Here is a 26,736-nt window from a genome sequence, read left to right on the forward strand (position 1 = left end):
GGGGTGTTGCCCCTAACACAGATATGCCACCCCACACGTTAAATTTCGGACTGTACTTTGGGCGCTGATACAAAGGTTTTTCAGTTTGTTTGGTCCAGAATTTCAGTGTATTAGGAAACAGCCACACAGAACTTTCATCTGAGAAAATCACATTGTCCCAGTTAAAATTTATATGCTGTAAGCACCAGTTCAACCTTCGCTCCTTTTGTTCAGGTTTCATGATCGGTGATGGAATTCCTCGACTTTTCTGCCAACCCATTGCATGCAGCTCAGTTCTAATTGTCTCCCTACAGACAGCCACAGTTTCTCAATCAATCATATCCAGCCTTTAGAAACAAGAATACCGAGCCGCCTCCTGTCACCGACAGTCAATTTTCTGGGCCTACCTGCGCCTCCCTGGTGCTCAATGCCATATCCATTTGCAATATTTTTCAAAACACGATAAACAGTGGACAAAGGGATGCCTGTTCTACTTGAAATCACTTTAGTTGATCTGATGTCCTTGTTATAATACTCTAAAATCAACTTCCTCTTCTCTAAATCATCCATACTGTGGATCACTGAAAATGTCGTCTGCTAGCAAGTAAACAAAGGGGATAACTCTTCACAAACTAATGAAAAAGGATTAACGGAGTTGTCTCTCTTGAATGAAACCAAGCACTTGATAGCTGGTCAAGGTTGTTTATACTAAAAATCCAATTAAACATATTCCTAAAATTCTCAATAATTTCTGGTCATACTATAAGTAGCAGACTTTGTTAAAACGCAATCTCATTTGTGTTTGTCCTTAAAAAGACTCCTTAGGGTTGTATAATCACTAATAAAAAGGAAAAATAATATAGGCAGAGTTAAACAGCGATGATCGAACTCCCTTTCAGAAATGAAATGCGCATTGTTGCCATTTTGTGTAATATTTGAGATATATATATTTCACGGGTGACAAATGTTGAATGACACCGGTACGGATATAAGCTCCGAACATTGCTTTTTCAAATGACCTAATTTAATGCAAGCTTATAGCAGCGCGTGTACCTTTCATTCCAACCCCGAAATCAATGATCATATCGCTGCCTGGAGTTGTGAAAAGGTAAATCTGTGTAAGGAGTTGTCAAATAGCGGGATTTGTGATAAGCTTAGATTTGTGATCTCTCCTGAGTGGCATAATATAATTTGACGTGTGCGCAATCACATTAAAGAAAAAATGTTGGGTTCGAGCTTACATCAGCTAGGTAGGTGTTGTTTATGCATTTCCTGTCTAGGAAATTGTAGACTGTATTGATAAAAGATATTTGTTATTCACAGAATAAACTATTTTCTAACTCTTTGGACTTAATAGTGTTCGTGCTATGTACAGCTTAATTTGCGCCAAAATAGTTTTCTCGATCTAATGTTTTCATCAATGCTTGTCTAAACTCCTTACAACGTATAAAAATCATGTAATTTGTGTGTTTAATTTGAAAAAAAACTGAAAACATTTCATGAACTCTATTACACAAAATGTACACATTTTTTACAATTCTTTGTTATCATGGTCGTCAATGTGCAATATCAGCGTCTTTGTTTTTCTCATTTCAGGAAACTTTACACAGTTGATGCCCACTCAAGATGAGACCACAAAATCACAACATGTCTTTACAGTGAGAAATGATGCATTAATTGTAGATTAGCCAACATTCATTGAATTATCTCCTGATCACATTATTTTTGCAAATGAGTATGTATTCGTACAGAAAATGATTTTGGTCCTGATTTTGGGCAAAGATTTGACATGAAAACGTCTCACTCAGGAAAACCATCATGTTTGATGGAGTTTATGTTGAACATGCCCTGCAAAATTTCTTTGGGAGTTATGAATAAAGAATATTTGCCATTGGACAAAGCTAGTGCTCTTTACCCTTCTGAAAATGGTAAAACAATTTACCTAATCATGCAACAGCAACATCGTTTGAAATAGATTAGAATAAAAACACAACTTGTGATATTGAATAGAAATGAAAATAGCCGCACATTTTAACTAAGCATGTTTATTGTGAGTGTAGCTAGCATGTTATATGTAGTGGTCAGAATGAAAAATTGGAGTTTTCCATGGGCTGAAATATTACTACTGCATAAAGCCAAAAATGACTTGTATTCTTATATTTCGTATATTTATAGGAAACACACAGATAGCACATTTAACAAGAGTAAGATAGACTTGGCCTCTAGTTTGTTGATCAAAGACTATGAACTTATTTTTTGTGTGTAAAACTTGAGGTATTTTACAGAAAAAACTTTTTCAAAATGGTTTGCAGATAAAGTTCTTGAGAGGCAGATAGTTGGATATGACCAGTGGCGTCTATGCATAGTTATATTTAATGACAGACTGTGAGACATCATATACATGATATATGTCATATACTGACATCTTGTCACATGCAAACCACTTCAACACATGACATGATAGGGTAACACTTCAATCAAGTAGTGTGTGAGTTACGTTTTACGCCGCTTTTAGCAATATTACAGCAATATCACAGCAGGGACACCAGAAATGGGCTTCACACATTGTACCCATGTGGGGAATTGAACCCAGGTCTGCGGCGTGATGGGTGAATGCTTTAACCACAAGGCTACCCCACTGCCCCTTCAGTCAAGTAATTAACAGAGGTCTAATTAAGCCATTTGAAGTAGATCTGCATCATTTAGTGAATCAGTGGCATACAAACTGAGAATAGTTAACTCAGTATACTTTCATATCATTATGCATATCTCATTTTGATGTTTGCATTGTTTTGTATCTATGCATGACCTTCTGAAATGATGCATGTGAGGGCTCGATTTAGTGCTTTGTTACTTGCACTGGTGCAACACAATATTACAACGTGCAACCTAGTTATTAGTATAACTTGCACCAGGTGCAAGTCAATGTTTGAGAAATAAATCAGGATAAATCTATAAACATTACAAGTATAATTATGTCAGCTCCTTTTTCTTCTAACCGTTGATTAGCTATGGCACCTCTGAGCTATGACAGCTGTGTGGCTGTGTTGCTATGGTTTCTTGGGTCCTACTTCACTGGACCGCCTCCATGGTGTAGTGGTTAAAGCGTCCGCCCGGAGAGTGGAAGGTAGCGGGTTCGATCCCCGACCGCCTCATACCAAAAGACGTTAAAATATGGTACTTGTTGGTCCCTGCCTGGAGCTTGGCATTAATGGGTACAACAAGGACTGGTCGGCTCGGAGTCAATATACTGTGTCTGAGTGGGGTATTCATGCTTCACTGCGGCATGGTATCTCAGTGAGCTAGCACTATAAAACCAGCTTAAGTCTGGGCTAGTACAAGCAGCGCGCACATACACATACACACGCATACACGTCGTCATATGAGCAAAATATTCTCAAGCACAACGTTAAACCCAATTTCACCTCACCTACTTCACTGAAATATGTTTATGTGCACTGAAACCTCTGACGTTTTAACACACTGTGTCATCATTTTAAGTGATAGCTGACAGATTTATTGCACATGGCTGTGTGAAACCGCTAAGCTACCTGTGATCTTTAATGATCCAAATCGTGAATGAAAATAACCATGGATAGTAAAACTAAACAACAGGCAAGCATTTAAACATTTTTCCTGAAGAAATCAAGTGAAGTAGTTGACAAAAGTGGTAAATAAAACTCGAAAAATGAGAAACGTGCCAATACAAACATGAATGATTCCATTGTCATTGCCCATGTGTGTGGCATTTCGAGGCCGGGTGATAAAACTACAGATGATGAATTGAGATATTAATTAGAGATAAACGTGAATCCAGCCACAAGCAATGCTAAAAAAATTGAGACTTATAAATTTAAAGAGGAATGGAAAAAAACAACAACAGAGATTGGTTGCATAATGATGAGATTGAAAACATCACAATAATTCAGTAGCATATATCGTTCATTACATAATGCAATAAAAGCAGTGCAACTGGAATTTGGCTGGTGCAACTAGGTTTTTGTCTTAGGTTGCACCTGGTGCAAGTAGGTTAACATATCTTAAATCGAGCCCTGCATGTTAAAAGATGGTATTATGAATATGATTAATTGAACCAGGGCTCCAGATAAGGGCCGTATCGGCGTATGTACGGCTAAAACATATGCACGATACGGTAGGAAATAATTTAGAAAACGTAGCAGATACAAACCACAGCAGGTGTCACGGTTTTAGAATCATTTACAGACGTATTTATTTGAAAAAAAGTATTGTTTTATTAGTTTTTTACCTGTTCACACAAGAGTAGCAATGTTGTGGCGCATATATGAAACGAAACACAAGATTACTGGTACTCCATTAAATTCCATTCAGTACTCTAAATGTACTCTTAAGGTTTTCCAGTACTCCTATATTGAACAAATAAGGAGTATACGTACTCCTGATGTTGAAAAATTATCTGGAGCCCTGATTGAACTCTGTTGAAGGGTTACTCCCAACCATGTCAAACCTGTTGCTGTTGCAGATTGCTGTGGAGGGAAACATAGGCTGTGGGAAGTCCACCTTTCTTCAACATTTCAAACAGAATCCAAAAGTTGAGGTATGTTTTCTGCAGCATGATCAGTAATTGTATGGATTTGTGGGAAAATCATGACTTTTCAATCATGTGTTAGTAACAACATATAGTAAAGTATATTGTTAAAAGACAAGATTGAAGTGGGCTTTTTCTATTCGGTGTACAGTAATAATATGTTTTACTCATTTGAAATCTTGCTCTTTCAGGTGCTACCAGAACCAGTTGACAAATGGAAGTGTGTCAAAGGATATAACAGTCTGGTATGTTGCATGTTTATGGTATAAGATCCTTAGAATATTATTTGGAAATGTTTCATATGCACTTATATAAACTCAAAGGAAAACAGACAAATCAGTCATAAATGAACAACAATTGGAACAAACTTGACTGGTTTAAAATATGACTGTGCCAATCCCAAGTCATTGCTGATTGTTTGTCTGTGGGAAAGTGTTTCTGAGGTGATGTGAACTGTACTTGCTTTGCAAGGATGTATACCACAATGCATACAAATCAGCCATAGATTTTGAACATGCCAAACTTTTACAATGTTTGCATTTTCTGTCAGTCTTTCTGTGAAGGATCAAAACCAACTGAGGTTTTGTTTGAAAAAGTAAGCCTGTGGCAGAGGGAAATTGGGAAGGACTGATAGGCCTGACCCAATTTCCTGAGGCCAAGGGCTTACTTTTTCAAACAAAATCTCAGAGGAGGTTTCGATTCAACTTTTGAACTGACCGAAGATGTACACATACACAAGCATGCACGTCGTCATATGAGCGAAATATTCTCAAGTACGACGTTAAACCCAATTTCACCTCACCTCACCTCACAAGAGTAGCAATGTTATGGTGCATATATGAAACGAAACACAAGATTACTGATACTCCATTAATTTCCATTCAGTACTCTAAGTGTACTCTTATTGTTTTCCAGTACTCCTATATAGAAAACATAAGGAGTACATACTTCTGATCATGAAAAATTATCTGGAGCCCTGTATAAAAATCGCTTGCGTAATGAAAAAGACACGACTGCTATCAAGTTGTACTCTAGTATAGGACAAGTGTTGTACAGTCAGTATAGGATGGGTGATTTTTTATGAAATCATTTCCATTATATTTAAGTTGGTTTTGATTAGGTATGACATAAGGCAGAACATACCTGCTTAGTAAACTTACTCAATGGCATAATACTTAGGTGAGTAAAATGACTGTAAATACGCACATATTTGAAAGCAGTGGGTAACAGGAAAATTAAATACCCCCCAACATTCATAATACCCACTCCCACAAAATACAGTGGGTACAGTACCCACATGAGCTAAGTCTTATCTGGAGCTCTGTATGCTGGAGTGAGAGAGTGATTGGTCTCCCTTGGCTGTTGCAGGACTTAATGTACAGGGATGCGGCACGGTGGAGTTTTGCCTTCCAGTCCTATGTGACTCTCACCATGATGGAACACCACGAAACCAACAAGGTATGACAACAGGCAGTTTCTCTTCTTATTCTGTGTTTATTTTATTACTACCTTTGTTCAAGCAGTTACTGTAGATCATGAATTCAATACAGAAGAAGAGAATGTCCCTTGCAAGCTTCAATAGGATGACATTTTATTTTGTATATAATACTTCCACCTCAAGTGTTGTCAGTTAACATAAATAATTTAGCTCTTTGATGGTCGCCAAGTATGTCAATCTTTTAGGTAAATTTAGGTTGAATCTTACATTGGTGATGCATTATTTTCATGAGCTTGGGTGGGTTCAAAATATTTGTTATAATAACCTGCGAATAATGCTTGTAGTATATTGTTTAACATACTCCTTCAGACATTATGAACATTCAACATTTGTAAGTGTATTTTACCTGTACAAACACATCTTACTTTATTTGCAGGAATCACCTAAAGTCAAGATGATTGAACGCTCCATCTACAGTACCAGACATTGTTTTATTGAAAATCTCCACCAAGGGTAGGACAATTCTTCCTTCAGAGTTTTACACGACACAAAATATTGCATCCTGACAGGGATTGATCTGAACCTGCTCAGGTCATTTGTCTGTGGTAATGACTTAAATGGATGTCTTTATACACTGTTCTGATGGAGGTGACATGTAATTCACTTTGGGAGTATTTATTTGATTTGTATGAGGGGGTGAGGGCTGGAATTTTGAGAGCAAGGAACATACTATTTTCCTTCTAGCTGTATTCAACAATCTGTATTTTCTGAGCACCATCAAACAATTTATTCCTTTTCAATGAGAAAACAAAAACAATGTTTTGGCATTTCCCACGAAAATTTTCAATTTTATCACAACTGCCAGCAATCATTCATTTTGGAAATGTTTCTGGACAAACTATGCTATTAAAATATCTTCTAACAGCCTGCAGAAGATTAAGTTAAACTATATTTAGGACTTAGGATGCTTAGTTTCAAAACACGTCTTAGTAACCATGGTTACATGATTATGATTGTCTTGTTCCCTAGAGGGCTGATTCCAGACATTGACTACACTATCCTGAGTGAGTGGCACGACTGGCTCCACCAGAACCCAACAACAAACATCGACCTCATTGGTATGTTAATTTGAGAATGACATTACACTCACAGCTTGTAGAGGTTGCCCCTATGAGATCCTGGAGAAGGATACTAACTTTTCACTTTGATATTTCTTTAGAAAAATTTATTTCAAAGAGAAACAATGAAATCGAAAAATTCACTCTTAAATGGAATTCACTCATCCCAATATTCAGCAACTAATTATTATTACATCTCTACAGCAATGTATCTTCACCTTTTCTGTGCTTGTTGCTACCATCTAATACCCTTGTTATTGACTTTGTAACCATGGGAACAAATAACACCCCCCAAAAAAAACAAAACCAAACAAAAAAACCCAACTTTTCACCAAGATATTTAGCCAGACCTGTTCAGATGCTGATATTCATTTTGCAGTTTGAAGCAGATGTCAGTATAAAACTTCCAAGTTGGAATTATCATTTCTGAGTTCATTTTGCTGCAGTTACCATATTTCCTCCAATAAGCACTGGGGGTAAATCAACTGTTCAAGAAATAAGGGCGAGTGTGCCACATGTTTACAATGGAGTTTTCAAGTAAAATACCAAAGGAGAATCTATATCTATCACAGTTGAAACTTTAAGCACCGTGTCTCCAATAAGCGCCGGGCCTCTAATAAGTACAGTGTCTGGAAGTCTGTTGAAAAAATAAGCGTGCGAGTGCTTATTAGAGGAAATACGGTATATCTAATGTTATGGCTTTGAAGATGTGGATTGTATTTCACTGGAAGCAGGACCAATATAAAGGAAGAGACTTTCCAACTATTTAGGGGCAGTGGTTAAAGCATTTGCTTGACATTCTGAAGACCCAGGTTTGATTCCCCACATGGGTAAAATGTGTAAGGCCCATTTCTGGTGTCCTCTGCTGTAATATTGCTGGTACACTGCTAAAAGCAGTGTAAAACCATACTCACTCACTCACTCATGCTAGTTTAACATTTTTGCATTGCATTGTCAAAATTGTTGAAGGTTCATTACAGTTAGGTGTACCTATCTATTCATTTCAGTCTACCTGAGAGCAAGTCCACAAAAGTGTTTTGATCGGATTCATAAAAGAAACAGAGACGAAGAGAAGGATGTCCCAATCGTACGTACTAGCACTCATCTGTGATTGATGTTTTAATGTTGGACGGTGAGGTAGTTTAGTGGTTAAAGCGTTAGCTTGTCACGCCGACGACCCGGGTTCAATTCCTCACTTGGATATAATGTGTGAAGCCCATTTCTGGTGTCCCCTGCCATGATGTTGCTGGAATAGTGCTACAAGCAGTGGAAAACTAACCTCACTCACTCACTGTAAACCTCAATCCCTTTAGAAGACAGAATTGAACATTTTGCAAATTTTACTTGGAAGTATGAATGAATGGGAAGAGATCATGCATTCAGTGGCCATGGGTTCAAATCCCACATTCAACCTGATCATGATTCTTGGTTTGCTAGCACCTAGTCTGAACAGAGGGTTCCACAATAGTAGTAAGTGCACACGTCCTGCATCACTATGAGTTTTACACCCACATCAAGCGGACACAGTGAAATGAGTGAAATACTATCCAACTTCACTTACACATTTTACCACTCTCTCACAATGGCTCCCTAGTGTGGATGGTGATGACTGATTTTGAAATTTTATGTGCGCCTTCCAAAATAATGCTTATTTTGCATTTGGGTTGCATATTTAATTTTTGTATGAATTTTTTATTTAGAAACTTGCCATAATTGTGGCTGGTGGCAGATTTCAGTATGTGTATTGTGAGTTGAAGTAAGATCCAATCTTCAGCATGTTCTCTGTAATTACCAGTTCTCTGGTAATGTGCTTGAAAGCTTCGGACATGTTTCTGTCAACCTTGTACTGGATATCATGAAGAATGCACCATCTAAATCTTCACCACTGGATCCCATTCCTACCTGGCTGTTCAAGTCTGTGCTATACTATTTAGCACCTGCAGTATGGGACATTATGAACTCATCTCTCTCCTCTGGTACTGTTCTGAGTATTATTAAACATGCAATTGTCACGCCAGTTCTAAAGAAACCTGGAGCTGATAAAAACAATTTGAAAAAATTCCAGTCTCCAAACTTTCATTTGTATGTAAATGTTTAGAGAAAGTGGTAGCTAGCAAACTGAAGGTGCATCTTGAGACAAACCACCTCGCAGAATCGTTCCAGTCAGCCTACAAGACATCTCACAGTACGGAGACAGCTTTGGTGTGAATCCACAATGATATCCTTGAAATACACAATGCCATTTAGAAAGTGATCAAATGTAACATATGTTATATTTGGGATTACACTTTCTTTGTAAAGTACAGATTCTAGTACTTTTTGTTGGGTTGAGTCCCATCTGGGATTCGAACCCACACCCTCAGAGTCAGGCACCTAATCGCCAGCACACAAAGTCAGACGGTTAGACCGCTCAGCCACCGTGGCTTCCATAAAAATGGAAGTCGGACAACTGGTAGTCTAGACTGCGGACTTTGTATACCCCTCTGATAAGTGTTAATAACCTAATTGGCACGTCCGAAAGATAGGAAATACACAATGCCATTTAGAAAGTGGTCAAATGTAACATATATTATATTTGGGATTACACTTTCTTTGTAAAGTACAGATTCTAGTACTTTTTGTTGTTTCGCTGGCGTTGTTGACGTGCCAAAATTGGCCCCACATATGGCCTTCGGCAGTGGATTCCAGCAGCCCAAAGACGACCCCTAATCGTATAGCTTGGCACTGCTCCCCTTGACCCAAGAACTAAGGCTGCTGTTACTGTTGCTGCTTGAGTTCGGTTCCTTAGATGAGTTACCTGGATGAACCGATCTTGCGCATGAGTTGTCACTTGTTTCAACCCGTTTGCTGATGACGTTGAGCAAGTCGTGTAATGGTGGTAAGATGACCACCCAATTGTCTTGCTTACAGCGGTTGCAGAGCTTCCTCCGTGCAACTTTCCAATGGCCATTCCCTTCTGCTCAGTCGTTGGTCTAGGCATCGTTTGTGTGGCGTGTACACCTCTTAGTGTCAATACTGGACTGTTTTTTGACACAAACCTTTATAAAGGACACCTCAGAGTGGAATGCATGCTTTCCATCCAGAACCATGGATGCACATTCTAAAATTATGGTTTTACTGCACTGTTGGTGTGTTTGTGCGAATGGTTTGTATGGACGTCAAATTGCATGACATCATCTCATCTGGGATCATTACGTCACTTCACCATGAACGTTCCATAAACATGAACGCTTACCTTAATGAGATTTCATTTTTTCGAAACTTGCGTTTCTTTCACTGTTCAGTATATTTGATGTTGAATGAGGAGAAGACAGAGTTCCTTCTCATTGGCTCCAAACATCAGCTCATAAAGTTGAAGACTGCCTTGCCATCACCTTCACTTCGTATTAGTGACACAGACATCCTACCATCAGAAAGTGCCAGGAATCTTGGTGTCATCCTCAATTCCAACATGTCCATGGATGCACACATCACCTTCATCAATAGAGCCTGCTACTACAACATCCATAAAATAAGTCCGCCACTACCTTGATACTGACACCTGTAAACTTCTGATGCACTGTCTTGTCATATCCAAACTCAACTACTGTATTTAACTGTATACCAACCTCTCTACTAAATCACTTCAGAAACAACACAGTCTAAGTAAACTTAGGCTCAGTATTAGTCGTTACATTGCTATACTGAGTCTAACAAAATATAATAGAAGGTCGCGTCAGCTAACCTTTTGGACTGACCAATAAGAACACAGCTTACCAAATCGCCAAAAGTTTTAGCACATACCGTTTGAAGCTTTACCTAAAAACTTGAGCGATTGAATGCTACCTTCCGCGATATTCCGAGTGATACACGCAATGAGTAAACAGTCGCTGAAAATAGCGTTTTTGTCAATATTCAAGGATGTCATCTTGCGAAAATATAAGCAAATAGTAACCATGTCATTAGAAACCCCCTAAGCGTATATGCTGCAGGTCAAATATCTGTGTTTTATATGGATTTTCTTTTATTGATAGATCAGTGTCAGCGACCAGGGAAGAGAAAATCCAAAATCCGTTTTTTGTAAGTCCCGCCAAACCCTAACAAGTAGTCATCTGATTGGTTAAATCCGTTAGGCCATCTCTCGTTTGATTGGACGGTTATAGGTCACTCAAAGGTTAGCTAACGCGACCTTCTACTAGGTTTTGTTAGACTCAGTATAACGAATAATACTGAACCTAAGTTTACTTAGACTGGAAACAACAAAGAATCCAAAATTCTGCTGCCAGATGTATTACCCACACTCATGGTCATGACCATATCACCCCAGTACTACAGTCTCTACACTGGCTCCCCATCTCTGCAAGAATTACCTTCAAAATCCTCATTCTGACTCATGACTGCCTCTACAACAATAACTTCCCCGACTATCTCAAACATCTCCTCTACGTGTATGAACCTCAGTGAAGTCTCCGATCCTCCTCTGGCTCTCTCCTCACCCAACACAGATCTCCAAACCAACTGTCTGACCGAGCCTTCTCCTGTGCCAGCCCTAAACTGTGGAACTGTCTTCCAAAGGAAATCAGGAACACTTCATCGAAAGAAACTTTTAAATCTCTGCTAAAGACCCATCTATTCAATGCTGCCTTTCTGTAAAGTTATATGAACTATTTCCTTCCCCAATATTGTCACAGCGCCACTGAGCATCTCTATGGTGGATATTAGGCGCTTTATATAGTACAGTAGTAGTAGTAGTATGTTCAACATCATACACTTACTTAGTTGTATTCCAACATTTGCAGGAGTATCTCAACTCCCTCCACAAGCTTCATGAAGATTGGCTGATAGAAAAGAAGAAAGGAGAGTTGCCTGCTCCTCTTTTGGTGAGAAATGGTCTAGGTTGTTTATTTAAATGATTAATGCTTCCTCCATCAAGACTAGAACCTCCACTGAGACTTCCGTATTAACAAGAATCACCATTATGTTTGGTATTAACAAGACTTGAGACTATTCTGTATCAGCATGTGCATCTATTGGGATTCTTCTATATCTATATTCTATTGGGAATCTTCTGTATTAAGAAGGATATACATTGAGAGTATTCTGTATTAATAAGAATCTTCTTTGCAAATGTTATGGTGACTATTCTGTATTAACATGAACCTCCATTGAGACTCAGGATCGCTGACTTGGTTGACACATGTCGGCATATCCCAATACATAGATTGATGCTCAACGATTCACCCAGACCTCGATTTTTCATACAAGAAATAACATCAGATTTCTCACAGTCCGCCTTTTTAGCGTGAAATCCATTGTCAACTTGGCGATGTCTACTAACAATAATTCTCATTGGATAATTAGCCAGGTGTCGACCAATCATGTTTCGTTTTTTTATCTTAAAAACTTTTTTTGGGAAAATTTGTTGGAAAGTTGACATGATGAAATATTTCTCACGTCTATTTTCTTTGACCTCTAATTTTATTCATACTTGATTCTTGCAACATAAATGAGTTATCCAATACCTAAAGACATCATATCCTTGCATTCACTCAACACTTTGGGAGTGAAACAGGGACTGTAAGCTTAGAGTCAGTATACTGTATCTGAATGGAGTATGCAGGTTTAACTTAGGCATGATATCTCAGAGGGCTGGCAGGATACAACTGTGTTTCAAATTTGGGAGCTTATGATGTTTAAAATCAGATAATAAATCTTTCTTTGCAGGTCCTTGATGCTGATTTGGGTCTAGTCGATCTTCAAGCCAAGATTTCACAAATGGAATCAAAGATACTCAGTGGGAACTTAAGCTGAAGTACATCCAGTACGGTTATTAATTGCTCAGGTATAAGATATACCTACCTCATAATGTCCCATAATACTGGTACCTCATAATGCTGGTGTGATGGTAAAGAGGCTTTGCCATGTCCCATAATACCGGTACCTCATAATGCTGGTGTGATGGTAAAGATACATGTCCCATAACTCACTCATGTTACCTCATAATGCTGGTGTGATGGTAAATAGGCTTTGCAATACAATACTGATTTCAGTACAAAGCGAACAATAAATATTTGACATTCAGAAAATAGTTTTCATACAACCCTTTTTCATTCCATAGTCATCATTCGGACAGTATGCATTTGTTATCACTTACTTTTGTTAAAGAAATAGGAAGAAGAACCAGAAGGTTAGTGTTGTAAGTTTGTGTGACAATAACTCCACTTAATGTGATCAATAGTTGCAAAATGACATTTTTTTCTGGTAACTAGTACTCTATAACTAAGTCATGTAACTTCTAAACAAGGCTAAAGGTTCACAGTTTGTATTGCTACCAAAACTGCATATTTTCTGTTAACCACTGAGAAAGTATGATGCGAATTTGAATCAAATTACAAGTAACAACATTGTCAGCTTCAAAACATAATTTTGAGATTGTGCAACAGTTCCAACAGTAAGGATAAATATTTAATATTATGAGTCTTGTTTGAATATATGGTGTTATACCAAGAGTTGCAGCCCTGTACCATTGTCACTCAGAATTGTACCTCATCATATTTATCATCCAAATCTGATGTCAACAGGAGATTGGCTGATAGAGATGATAGAAATTTCATTTGGGTGATATAAAGATATAACACCCTAGAATTATCACTGCAATAAAACTGCATATTAATGACATGACCACTGAATTCAACTGACATCACAATTTTTTCCATTGAAGCTGTAATGTTAGACCTAAGAAACCTATTATTGTATACAATCTGAAAAAAAGATGAATGATTTGGATGATAAATCACACTTGTCAAGAAAAGTATAAACTTTATCAACCTGTGTTGATTTATTTGATATCCATAGACACTCAGGTGAGATTCTCCATGTTTTGCAGTATTTGCTCTTACAGGCAGAATGTGTACCCAATATTATTATCATCATCATCATCATTATTATATTTAAAATGCTTGGAGTATTTACAATTCATTTCCAAGAGCCCCATGATCATGCTTCCAGCAGAGCACAATGGCCAATTCTTGTTACATGAACTCACTGTTGAAAGCCTAAACTTGATTATTTCATGGTCAGTGGGATGTATCCAGAATATTTACTTACTTCAGCATAAAATAACTTTCATATTCCTTCTAGCTGGTTTAACTTTTATATCCAACCAGTCAGTGTGCGACATAGTTTCCAAATTTTCCAGCCAGTCGGGGGAACTATGCCTGAAAGTTACTAGCCCACAAAATGATTCACTAGCCTGAAATTTGAATGTTGACACAGGTTTCATTATTAGGCTGCTGATATGATGAAAATGTTTATCAGGCCATAATCTTGCATGATTTAAAAGTGTGTTATAACAGTGTTCACAGGAATGGTGTCTGTCTGACCCATTGAAAATTCACAGGACCCATAGAATAAAATTAAATACACATTTGAGATTTAACATTTCTTATAATTGGCATTGAAATTATTAACAAACATAAGATTTATAAACAGCAAACAAGTGTCACATGCCACATATAACAACTTCAGTCAAAGTCATTGTGAAATATACAGTCGGACACTTGGGCTGGCATGTTGTTGACTTCAATCGGACCGTTGGCGAATTTGCCGGATTTGTCTGAGGGTCCGACGCTATTCATGAACACTGTTATAACAAGGAAAACTGATTTGTATGGATAGTCAACTTCTTTATTGCAATGAGTGCGATGTTTTGGTGTAGGTCACTTGCTTGATAGCGGTGTTAGTACCTACACGAAGCGTCGCACTCATTGCAATAAAGAAGTTGACTATCCATACAAATCAGTTTTCCTTCATCTTCACAACTTCTAAAATGCCTCTCAAAGAAACTGTTATCACAAGTCTGAAAGAGTGATGTACTAGTATTTACTAAATGACCCCATGAAAATTCACTAGCCAGTTGGGCCAATGACTGTGGAGATTTACTGGCCTGACAGAATTTATACTAGCCACCGGCTAGCGGGCCATGACTATTTTGCACACTGCAACCAGGGCCCATTTGCAGAAAGATAATTATTGCTACAACTATGTTAGAGTATGGGAGTTAAGATCACCATTCAGGAAAGTTCACTGTGCATGGGGCCCCAGTAATTAATTAATCATCACCAAGTTAAATTAAATGATACTTGTGTTAACATGACTGAGTAGGATTTCTGACCAGTATTTATTCTCATATTAGTATTTATTTGTTGATTGTACATAATTTGTATTGTTTTGAATTGGTTTGAAGACGCATTTTCCTAAAACATTTGGGTCAACATTTGGTGATTTAGCTTCCTAAATGAAATTCCTAATGCAAACCAATAATTGTGATTTGAAACTATGATTGTTTGTTAAACAACTTTTATCCTAAGTTGAATAAAATTCTGAGATTTAAATGTTCAGTTGGCAAGGTAAAATTATGAGGATTCGCAATCTTAATCTTTCTCTTTATTCAATTTACTTTTTTGTTTAAATTGAAATTCAGCAGTACATTTTCACTGCAAACGGCTATAGGAGATATCACTCAGCTTAGATCAAGCGATGACTCCAAATACCGGTATATATCGCTGCAATGAATATGCATATCAATGCTTTGAAGACCATTATGATGTCATCAGTTATTATCATGTCACAATCCTATGACATCACTGATCTTTCTGCTTCTGAAGCAAGTAAGCAGTACTTTTACTGCTCAAGACACAACTATTTAGTTTAAAAAACTGAAATTGTTGGAAGAATGATTTTAGAAAATATATGGAAGCTAACACAAATTTCTTTTGATAAAAAAATTATCACTTCATGCAAATATATTTAAATAGAAAAGATTGGTGAGATTCTGTTTTGGCTGAAATAAACTGAATTACTTGTTGAATCAAAAACATTTTGTCCTTCATCAAAATGTTCAACATCAGTGATTTTTTGCTCAATGTAAGTACAACCCAAGTAAGTGAAAAATACTGTCCATTCAGCAAACAACTTTTAAAAAATGATTGCATTTTTCTTGATATGTATTAAGATGCCCGTTTATTTCTACATGATCCACGTGCCATTGTGAAATGAAATATTATATTTGTACATTGTTTTTAACATGATTTGCACTGTTCTTATGAATATTTAATCCTGAAGTTTTTATATTTCTGAGTTCACTTATGTTTGATATCTTGTATTTTTTAACTTTTAGTTCAATTTATGTTTTAACGTTGTGTTAATATTTTGACACACGTCAATGTTTTATATTCTACAATGGAACCACATGGCTTCTGAAGTTACTTTACTGGTAAAAAAACCAATATTTTGGAGTTGGTTATATGATCATGCAAAAATATACATGATATACAGAGATGCCAACCCTTACGCTTTAGGTGTAATTATTACGATTTTGACCATTAAATTACGCCATTACACTTAATCTGCGAAAATTACGCTTTTCTACTCGTTTTACGAAAATCAATAAAGTGGATAAATTTTCACAGGGAAGTGTTTCGTAACGCACAGGTGCAGGGGTGCAGAAATGGCCTTGCACCGATAGGAATCGCTTACTCTTAGCATCGCACTCATTCCAATTAACTTGCAAGGAATTAAAGTATTTTGAGTCACATGACCAAATTTTTTCGATGTATGTAGCTTCATAATGATTGGTCACATGTGTTTCTGTATAGAATCTTCCTTTCATGAAAACTTGTACCATGTTGAAGCGATCGGCAGACAAGTATTACACTTTTAAGGTCCAAATTACACTTTTTGACCTCTAGTAATACACTTAGGCCCAAAATAGGGTTGGCATCTCTGGAAATATCATCTTCCCAGGGAGAGGACGTTTCTGGGTTTGAACCCTAACCATATCATATCAGAGGATGTTAAAAGATCGTACTTGTTGTTACTCTGCCTGGTGCTTGGCATTGAAGGGAATGATCTTTTAGGCATACCCCTAGTCTGTCTCACAGTCCCTGAACCACATTATTTTCCCTACTGCCTAGACCTCCCTACAATGCTATGTCCCCATGTTCAGGAATCTCTCCTGAGATTGGCTAACATACCTCCATCAACCGCTAGATTGAATTGTGAAAATGTTTACATCAGTGATAAGGTTAAAAACAAATCATTTATGACTGAAAAAACAGCCATACAGAACAATGACACCTGTACATAAACACATACACCTTCAACAAAGTTAAGCCATGATTATCACCTTGATTAGGTACTTGATGTGGTGTCGGTTGTATAAGAATCCATGAAGTCATATGTTTCATTGATTCAAGAGATACACTTTTTTGTGCTCTTGTTAGTTTTAGCATTCTTAGTGCTTGTATGTTCATGTGTCCAGTGCATTTTGTTGCGTATATTGTTCAACCACTGCGTGTATGCAGTCTGCTTCAGATGTATATATACTACTCACCATGTACTTTAGAGACAAGTACATTCCAAAGAATGTCCCATCTTTTAAGATGATAGGTGATCTGTCGTGACATAACATACCGGTACCAACAGTTATGTGGAAATATTTTTTGTAACCACATACCAGGGCTCCAGATAATTTTTCAACATCAGGAGTACTGGAAAACCTTAAGTGTACATTTAGAGTACTGAATGGAAATTAATGGACTATCAGTAATCTTGTGTTTCGTTTCATATATGCACCACGATATTGCTACTCTTGTGTAAACAGGTCAATAAACAATACAACAATACTTTTTTCAGATAAATATGCCTGTAAATGATTATAAGACCGTACTCCATTGCTGTGGTGCGTATCTGCTACGTTTTCTAAATTATTTCCTACCGTATCGTGCATATTTTTTATCCGTACATACACCGATACGGCCCTTATCTGGAGCCCTGCACTTACGGAGAAAAATGTTCATCATGCCTTCAATTTCTAATGTTCAGGGCCTAGGTTTTGAAGCTCTTTTAGTGCTAAGATGGTCGAAAGTTAATGTTCATGTGTGGCACTTACGACTATCTTAGTGCTAAGAGAGCTTCGAAAATCTAGGCCCAGTGTCATTATTCCTATTACTCTCAGCTATTACTTCTTATTGATGACAATATTGATCTGAACTAACTGATAGCTATACACTTTAGTTACTTTAACCAGCAGACATTTTTGGTGTACTTCTCTCACTTGTTCCCTTGAATCCAGTTTCATCAATTATCAATACAAAGTCAAGCCTTGGCACACATACAACAGTAATCCATGGTTTACCTTGATTTATTCATGTATACAAAAATACCTATTTTGGAATAAAAAAGAAATCCTAATAAAAATGTACTATATACATACATAAGAGTCTTTGTTATCTGTTTCATGGTCACCAGAATGAATGTTTTCTTTTTATAACTGCAAAATCTGCAACAACACAGCCTACTTGTATTCTGACTATATGTCTCCAACGCTTTCAGTTTTCTGTGAAACCAGACTTTTTATAAAACTCTCTATAGATGCTTGATCCCAGTCTATGATTAAAATATGTCACAGGCATCTGGCTGAAGTACTATTGACAGTGTTTTGCGACCTTGAATCCAGCAATATGCTACCCTATTGTCTGTGACCCTATCTTCAGCAATATGCTGTCTTGTCTGTGTAGTCATGACCCCTGACTTCAGCAATATCCTTTCAGGGGTCAGTGGCCCTTGACTTCAGCAATATGCTATCCTGTTGTCCGTGAACCCTCACTTCAGCAATATGCTATCCTGTCTGTGAACCAAGACTTCAGCCATATGCTATCCTGTTGTCTGTGAACCAAGACATCAGCAATATGCTATCCTGTTGTCCGTGAACCCTGACTTCAGCAATATGCTATCCTGTTGTCCATGAACCCAGACTTCAGCAATATGCTATCCTGAGGACCGTGGACCAAGACTTCAGCAATATGCTATCCTGTTGTCCGTGAACCCAGACCAGCAATATGCTATCCTGTGGTCCGTGAACCCTCACTTCAGCAATACGCTATCCTGTTGTCCGTGAACCGTGACTTCAGCAATATCCTTTCAGGGGTCAGTGGCCCTTGACTTCAGCGATATGCTATCCTGTTGTCCATGAACCCTGACTTCAGCGATATGCTATCCTGTTGTCCGTGAACCCAGAATTCAGCAATATGCTATCCTGTTGTCCGTGAACCCAGACTTCAGCAATATGCTATCCTGTTGTCTGTGAACCCTGACTTCAGCACTATGCTATCCTGTTGTCCGTGAATCCAGAATTCAGCAATATGCTATCCTCTTGTCCGTGATTCCAGAATTCAGCAATATGCTACCCTGTTGTCCGTGAACCCTGACTTTAGCGATATGCTATCCTGTTGTCCGCGAAACCAGACTTCAGCAATATGCTATCCTGTTGTCCGTGAACCCAGACTTCAGCAATATGCTATCCTGTTGTCTGTGAACCCTGACTTCAGCACTATGCTATCCTGTTGTCCGTGAATCCAGAATTCAGCAATATGCTATCCTCTTGTCCGTGAACCCAGAATTCAGCAATATGATATCCTGTTGTCCGTGAACCCAGACTTCAGCAATATGCTATCCTGTTGTCTGTGAACCCTGACTTCCGCAATATGCTATCCTGTTGTGTGTGGACCCAGACTTCCGCAATATGCTATCCTGTTGTCCGTGAACCCTGACTTCAGCAATATGCTATCCTGTTGTCTGTGGACCCAGACTTCAGCAATATGCTATCCTGTGGTCCGTGAACCCTCACTTCAGCAATACGCTATCCTGTCTGTGAACCCTCACTTCAGCAATGTGCTATCCTGTCTGTGAACCATGACTTCAGCAATATGCCATCCTGTTGTCCGTGAACCCTCGCTTCAGCAATATCATTTCAGGGGTCAGTGGCCCTTGACTTCAACGATATGCTATCCTGTTGTCCATGAACCCTGACTTCAGCGATATGCTATCCTGTTGTCCGTGAACCCAGAATTCAGCAATATGCTATCCTGTTGTCCGTGAACCCAGACTTCAGCAATATGCTATCCTGTTGTCCGTGAACCCTGACTTCAGCAATGCACTATCCTGTCTGTGAACCCTGACTTAAGCAATATGCTATCCTGTTGTTCGTGAACCCAGACTTCAGCAGTATGCTATCCTGTGTTCCATGTGACCCAGACTTCAGCAGTATGCTATCCTGTTTTCCATGTGACCCTTGTTCTGTGATCTGCCAGCCAGTAACACATCCCGGTACCACAGATGTTCACAGATTGAGTTCAAGATTGGCAGGACATCACTCAGATCATTTCGGCTGTCTGTGTGATGGTATTCTGGAACATTCTTAATCTTCAGTATAGGTATTTTCCATGTGCTCTCAAATTCACGGATGTCTCTCTGGGTAATCTCGCTGTGGGCATGCTGATCAAATCTGAACTGAGTTAAGTAGGAGTTGACAAAAGTAGCCCTCAAGACAGACAATTTCCATGACATTTATTGGGAACAAATAGGCCACAGTAAAGAAATGTAGTGTTGAAGGAAGACAATTTCCAGGCCATTCCAATTACAACTACTACAAAACTGCATATACATATACTACCTGAAATATAATGCACTGTCCGATATTTTTTGGCTCTACATTGAACCTGTCATGCCATGGCCCTTAATGTCTGTTGACTAATATACATAATATATAATTAAAATATATATAATACATAAAAAACCACATTAGACAACACAGTTGTGTAAGCTACGTTCTTAGCACTTTCAATATGACGATATATATTTTTCATGATTTTTAAACAATAATATAATGCCATAAACGATTTAAGTAGTCTGGATTATTTTTATCAAAGCACAGTAACCATTACACGCGTTCTGAGTGGTTTGTCGTATATTCGCACATAACAAGTATCGAGATGAGGACGAGTCTTCTTGGAGGTTACGGAAACGGGCGAGTGGTGACGAATGTACACTACTATGTCTAACTTACCAACCAGAACATAAGAGACAAGCCAGCTCACATCACTCACCTAGCCATAGTGCAATGTTGTCTTAACAAGACCTTTTTGGATAGACTCTGGCTAAGTGAGAGTGAACCCGCCTACATGGTGGGTTGGCAATATCATCAGCATGGGAGTCAGTCCCATTGATCAAGATTGAGTTAGCATGAAATTCAACATTGAAAAACTGACTAACGCACAAAAAGTATTTGAGGATGAAGCCCACGTGAATGGACCAGTTTCATGAGGCTAAAGATATCCTAAAGTCAACATTCAAACAATTATTTTCAGTTGCTGTATGTTATCACAATTAGGCCAGTAGACTTTACTGTATTGTTCTTCACATGACAAAGGATACTTGGTTCCGATGACTATTTTACACACACCATCATCAGGATCAGTGAGTCTAGTGATGAGCTGGGGGATCTCCTCAAAACTGCCCTTGTCCACGAACGAGTAGAGGAGGAGGACCCCGTCCATCTTGTCCACACAGGCCTGGAAGTATGTGATACAATGTAAACAAGTTCTACACTGAGGACTTGGCGTATGATACAAGTGATTCATAGCTGACTGGGTATATGATACAAGATGTACATGGCTGACTTGGTGTATGATACAAGTGATTCATAGCTGACTGGGTATATGATACAAGATGTACATGGCTGACTTGGTGTATGATACAAGTGATTCATAGCTGACTGGGTATATGATACAAGATGTACATGGCTGACTTGGTGTATGATACAAGTGATTCATAGCTGACTGGGTATATGATACAAGATGTACATGGCTGACTTGGTGTATGATACAAGTGATTCATAGCTGACTTGGGTATATGATACAAGATGTACATGGCTGACTTGGTGTATGATACAAGTGATTCATAGCTGACTGGGTATATAATACAAGATGTACATGGCTGACTTGGAATATGATATGATAGCGACTTCATAAATTGTACACTTTGTGAGTGACAGATTGTATGACATATTTGGCTATATAAAAGATATGGTGACACCACATTTGTACATTGTATTAATGTATGGCTGATCAGCTTGACATGTGAGTGACAGATTTTATGACATATTTGGCTTATATAAAATCCCTGTCTCCAATATAACAGCATCAGAGCAGTACACCAGAAATTTGCTTCACTGATTGTATTAATGTATGGATTCAAACTCCAGCCATCAGCGTGAAAATCCCATGCTTCAACAAGGATACCATAGGCCTGCTTAGTATAAGAAGCAAAACACACTAAAATCTAAGAGATTGAATTAAAAGAAAGGTCTTTTCAAAAAGACACATGGACATACCGGGAGAACATGATCAAACTTCCTCAGTGCATTCTCCCCAGCATCCCACAGCTGAATGTTGAAGAGCACTGTCTTGTTCAGTTGAAGAATCCGAGCTGGCCAATATACAGTGCTTGTCTGAATTCCTGCAAATTAATGAATGAGTTTGGTTTAACACTGCTTTGAATGGTACTGGAGCCACAGCTTGTGCAGATGAGTGAGTTGGGTTAACACCATGTTTAGTAATACTCCAGCAACATCATGGCAGGGGACACCAGAAACATACTTCACACCTTGCATCCATGTGGGGAATCAAACCTAGTCTGTCATACAGGCCATGAAGCAAATATATCAAAGAAAGCCCATGCAAGTCTAGAAAATGTGACAAGTCTAGATTTCCACAGTTTCTGAAAATGAAGAAAGTCTCAGGGCTCCTATTCATTATATATATTTATTTTTTTTACTATGAGGTTTTTTCTGTAAAATATGTTCATTTCAGAGACTAGTTGTTAGTCTCAATCAAACCCATCCTCGATAATCTCCGGGGCATACATTACGATAAATCTCCACTAAACCCTGATGTACTAGGGCTCGGCCCCATGATTTTATTATCTCCCTTGGCTGGCTTTTTATCCAATCAGGTGTCTATGCTTGGAAGTTGAGCCTACCAATCACAACTCACTTTCGCTTCTTTTATCTAACCGATTGAACTTGGCAACATAATTGTTGCAGAGGTACTCTGAAAGAGGTTGAAAGAGTTCTTGCATATATTTTTTAAGGATTCACACCTGTCAATTTGTCTGTATTATTTCCCCCAAAATCTGAGTCACACTGTGAACAAACCTTTGCGACTGCGACCGCTATCTTTGGCAAGCTCGGCTGTAACGGTGGCTTAGCTGATTGGCTACTGTGAGATCCAGCAAAGGGAGGTAATAAAATTATCTGGCAGAGCCATAGATGTATCCAGGGTACTAGTGGAGATCTTATCGGAACGTATACCCTGAAGATTATCAGGGATGACTCAAACCCTGGCCTTGGCATTATGAGCAAATACTTTAACCACTTAGCTTCCCAAGTACCCTTTGTGTAGAAGATGAGGGCCCTCACTGAACAGTTTACAACTGTTGTAAAACTCAAGAGCATGAGTATTAGGTCTGGGACAAGTCCAAATTTACTTCTGAGACAACCAAACATATTACTAACCCTACCCAGGTAGGCTCTGTAGGATAATCCAATTGCTATAGATATGTCTGATTGACATTTTACCGAAGCTCTTGCAAATCTGTTCAACAACACATGTAAAACAATCTGATCATGCCCGCACTGAACTTGACTGAACCTTCATCTTTACTCGTATATATAAAACTCAGAATGCGCACAGTCAGAAACAACGGTGAAAATTAACAACTTGTAGAGTAATAATGGAGAGTTGTTATTGTCATTAAACAATCTATCACATGATTAATTGTTGTTACCTGGGAACTTGAAATTGAGTACAATCTGAGTTACCTGTCCTAGGCCCAGTGGGTATGCATTGTTTGCAATTTCCTACAGGGGTGCCAATGGCAGTGCAAGAAACATAATGGCACAAAGGAGATACAGACAAAACACCCAAAGAAGATACAGACATCTAAGTTCTAACTCATGGTTGAAAAAATATTCACCCAGTTTGACTATGATCCTTGTTGCCACACTTAACAACTGCTTAAACACCAAAGTACACACTTTATCAGTTCACAGTGTCATCACTGAAAAATGCTCAATCTCTTGTATGGTCATATTTTTCTTCAGAGATAGGTGTATCATATTTTCTAGTTTTTACTGAAGCATGTTTTTCCATTACCTCCATCCCATAATAAACCATCTTATTTACAACCTTTACATGTGACAAAATATCTGTCTTTTTATCATGACCCCAAACTTCTTCCAGTCCACAAAACGACCAAAAGGCCCATCAGTTACACAGATACCTTATGTCTCAGAATGAGCTGAATGTACATTGTTGCCACTCAACTTGGCTATTGTTACCATTTTTACCCACAATGATCTTAAATGACATTCTTACCATTCAGCTTGGCTACTATCATAAAAGTTAATTGATGTTTTGCAATGGGCTGAAGGTTCACCACTGAACTAAACTACAGTTACCAGTTACCTGATGTTTCACAATGTGCAGAAGGTACATCGTTGCCACTCAGCTTGGCTGCCGTGCTTGTCTTTCCAACTCCAGACTTCCCCACAAGAAACAACTTATAGGTGAATTCTTCCAGAGGAGGAATGTTTGGCCTCTCAAGTAACCCTGAGACAAAATCAGCAAAAAGTGCTCAAAACAAAATTGTCTGGTATCCATCTCTTCAAGGATTTACACAACAAAAAAGCTTGGAATCAGTTCATGTAGACATATTTCATTGATGAAACTTGATAAAAATGTTTGGAAAGTGAAAGAATGTTATTTACCAAATGTCTTTCTCCTCAAACCATTATTCTGCATAAAGTTGTTGAATATCTCCCTTCCTTCTTGGCTGCGATACCAGTCTAACTGAAGTAACGATCCAGGGGAGAACATCGCGGGACGATGGCAGTATTAACCAATATTTCAAAATTACTTCCCTCGGGTTAATTTCAAGTTACTGCCACTGGTGTCCCCCCGCTGGGGCCTGTCTCATGGAGCTTGCTTAATTTTCCATTCGTTGGACATGCAAAGATGGAAAAGATTAACGGTTTGATCTACTTATATGATATTCAGAATTCAGTGTGTATAAATAGCTTTATGTATCTCATTTTGACACAGGCGAACTTCGTAAACTTCTCAACATGCATGGTAAACAAAAGGGAGATAACTCTACTCAAAACTTTCCCTTGGTGTACCGCTATTGATAAACGAACCAAAAGGGCTGCTGAAAGTAATAAACTTTTTGTTGGAATATTTTATTTCAAAGATCAGTAGTCCACACTCCCGGAACAGTGGGAATTAAAACATCCTAAAATAGAGGTTAGATCACGTTTTTTTAAAAATGCAGAGGCAGCCAGAGCATATTTGTCTTGTTGATTTATTTTATCTCTTTTCAAATGAGGGTTTTCGGACACTTAAGAACGTCCGTTTTGTTTCTCGAATATTGCTTGGGCAATTGTAAAACACGTCACTAACTTATTGAAGACAACTCTATGTTACATACAAGCCATCATCCGAGTTTTTACAATATCTGTGAGACGCAGATTAAAACACTGCTGTGGAATAACGTATAGCATCCGAAAGCCTATGATCCGACGAGAATTTTACGTTATGGAGTGACCTTTAAAAATCACATTTTGTGAATGACGCAGATGATAAAGCAAATGTCTACTTTGCAGGTCACGAAATCACGAGGGAGTGAGTAGGGTTTGACGCTGCTGATAGAATTGATCTCAAGCAACCCATGGAATCGGGTGGTCAGGCTCGCTGACGGCTGAAGTATGTCATCGTGTCCGTATTGCGTTGATCGATGCTCATGATGTCAGTCACTGGATTGTGTGGTACTACAGACTCGATTATTTACAATCCACTGTCGTATAGGCATTATAGCTGAACATTGCAGCATCAAACGACACAGACATTTAATGCTGCCATCTTGACCACGTTTCATCTTAATGTGGGAAGTAATGAAGGATACAAATCTATGGTCACTACCTTGGCGAAATTAACGCGCACTGACCATTTCCCATACGCCGGATACTGCAGTGCTGTACGCGGAATACCATGAAATGTTTCTAAGGTACGCAAATGTTAATGTCCCCACGATGGTAAACACACCAAGCATGAGAAGAGATAAATAAGCGTTGACGACAAACATCCCATAAATGAATGCTTATGTCTGTTATAATTAATACCAATACACATGCACGTGTCGCAGTAGCGCCGCACACGTGCATACATGTATGATTCATGGGTTACCAGCACCCAACTGGTTCTCACATAGTTCACCGGTACTGCTACTTTCACTTTTCATATCGTGTACTGTCTATGGCTCTGCTGTCTATGTTGGTTTGTGACACAAAAGCGGCAATGGTTCAAGTTCAAGGGACGTAGGAACAGACGAAACCGTATCTACCTGACCATAACTACAATTTAATTTTGATTTCCAATACTTTTCATAAATTAACCACCCTACCCCACCCTCTGAAAACCGTTCCTACACCCCTGAAGTTTCTCAGCCAAGCAGTTACAATATTTCTGTAGCTCACAATTCACTATTAACAATGTGTAGACAGTCTATTCACCCGTATTCACGAGTGTTTCAATGGTCATTTAATAAACCTTCAGGACCCCACCCCGGATCGGCCTATGCATATCATCCGTGCCGGATCCATACACCTCATCAGCTGGCAGTTTGACGCGACAGCGAAAATATTGATAATCAGAGTGAGTTAGTGAGTGAGTATGGTTTGGTGCCACCTTTAGTAATAT

General features: G+C 38.5%; 2 protein-coding genes across 3 annotated transcripts; one reads left to right on the forward strand and one right to left on the reverse strand.

Moving 5' to 3' along the window:
* Positions 1 to 1,143: 1,143 nt before the first annotated feature.
* LOC124268191 (thymidine kinase 2, mitochondrial-like) lies at positions 1,144 to 12,987 on the forward strand. Its single transcript, XM_046703215.1, has 10 exons — positions 1,144 to 1,229; positions 1,576 to 1,637; positions 4,481 to 4,555; positions 4,738 to 4,791; positions 5,915 to 6,004; positions 6,421 to 6,497; positions 7,014 to 7,102; positions 8,110 to 8,189; positions 11,881 to 11,961; positions 12,806 to 12,987. Exons 1-10 carry the CDS (start codon positions 1,202 to 1,204, stop codon positions 12,890 to 12,892), a joined length of 723 nt encoding a protein of 240 aa, XP_046559171.1. The 5' UTR covers positions 1,144 to 1,201; the 3' UTR covers positions 12,893 to 12,987.
* Positions 12,988 to 18,268: 5,281 nt separating this feature from the next.
* LOC124268190 (ciliogenesis and planar polarity effector 2-like) lies at positions 18,269 to 25,118 on the reverse strand. 2 transcript variants are annotated; one of them, XM_046703213.1, is made up of 6 exons: positions 24,750 to 25,118; positions 24,448 to 24,591; positions 22,314 to 22,438; positions 21,356 to 21,492; positions 20,179 to 20,426; positions 18,269 to 20,100 (listed from the first exon to the last, which is right to left on the reverse strand). In XM_046703213.1, exons 1-5 carry the CDS (start codon positions 24,856 to 24,858, stop codon positions 20,180 to 20,182), a joined length of 762 nt encoding a protein of 253 aa, XP_046559169.1. In that variant the 5' UTR covers positions 24,859 to 25,118; the 3' UTR covers positions 18,269 to 20,100; position 20,179. The 2 variants fall into 2 exon arrangements, with proteins under 2 accessions (XP_046559169.1, XP_046559170.1); XM_046703214.1 differs by having other exon boundaries at positions 18,269 to 19,764; positions 20,134 to 20,426.
* Between the last annotated feature and the right edge of the window lie 1,618 nt (positions 25,119 to 26,736).

This window comes from Haliotis rubra, unplaced genomic scaffold (genome assembly GCF_003918875.1).
Source record: "Haliotis rubra isolate DU_JTF1 unplaced genomic scaffold, ASM391887v1 Scf137, whole genome shotgun sequence".
Classification (NCBI taxonomy): Eukaryota; Metazoa; Mollusca; class Gastropoda; order Lepetellida; family Haliotidae; genus Haliotis; species Haliotis rubra.

What these genes read in the sequence shown, in the direction of transcription:
- LOC124268190 (XM_046703213.1), bottom strand. Translation starts at nt 24,858, where the DNA reads ATGTTCTCCCCTGGATCGTTACTTCAGTTAGACTGGTATCGCAGCCAA. An exon ending in TGCACATTGTGAAACATCAG is followed by an intron (nt 22,439 to 24,447) that starts GTAACTGGTAAC and finishes ATTAATTTGCAG; the next exon opens with GAATTCAGACAAGCACTGTA. An exon ending in AGTTTGATCATGTTCTCCCG is followed by an intron (nt 21,493 to 22,313) that starts GTATGTCCATGT and finishes ACATACTTCCAG; the next exon opens with GCCTGTGTGGACAAGATGGA.
- LOC124268191 (XM_046703215.1), top strand. Translation starts at nt 1,202, where the DNA reads ATGTTGGGTTCGAGCTTACATCAGCTAG. An exon ending in AACAGAATCCAAAAGTTGAG is followed by an intron (nt 4,556 to 4,737) that starts GTATGTTTTCTG and finishes TTGCTCTTTCAG; the next exon opens with GTGCTACCAGAACCAGTTGA. An exon ending in AACACCACGAAACCAACAAG is followed by an intron (nt 6,005 to 6,420) that starts GTATGACAACAG and finishes CTTTATTTGCAG; the next exon opens with GAATCACCTAAAGTCAAGAT.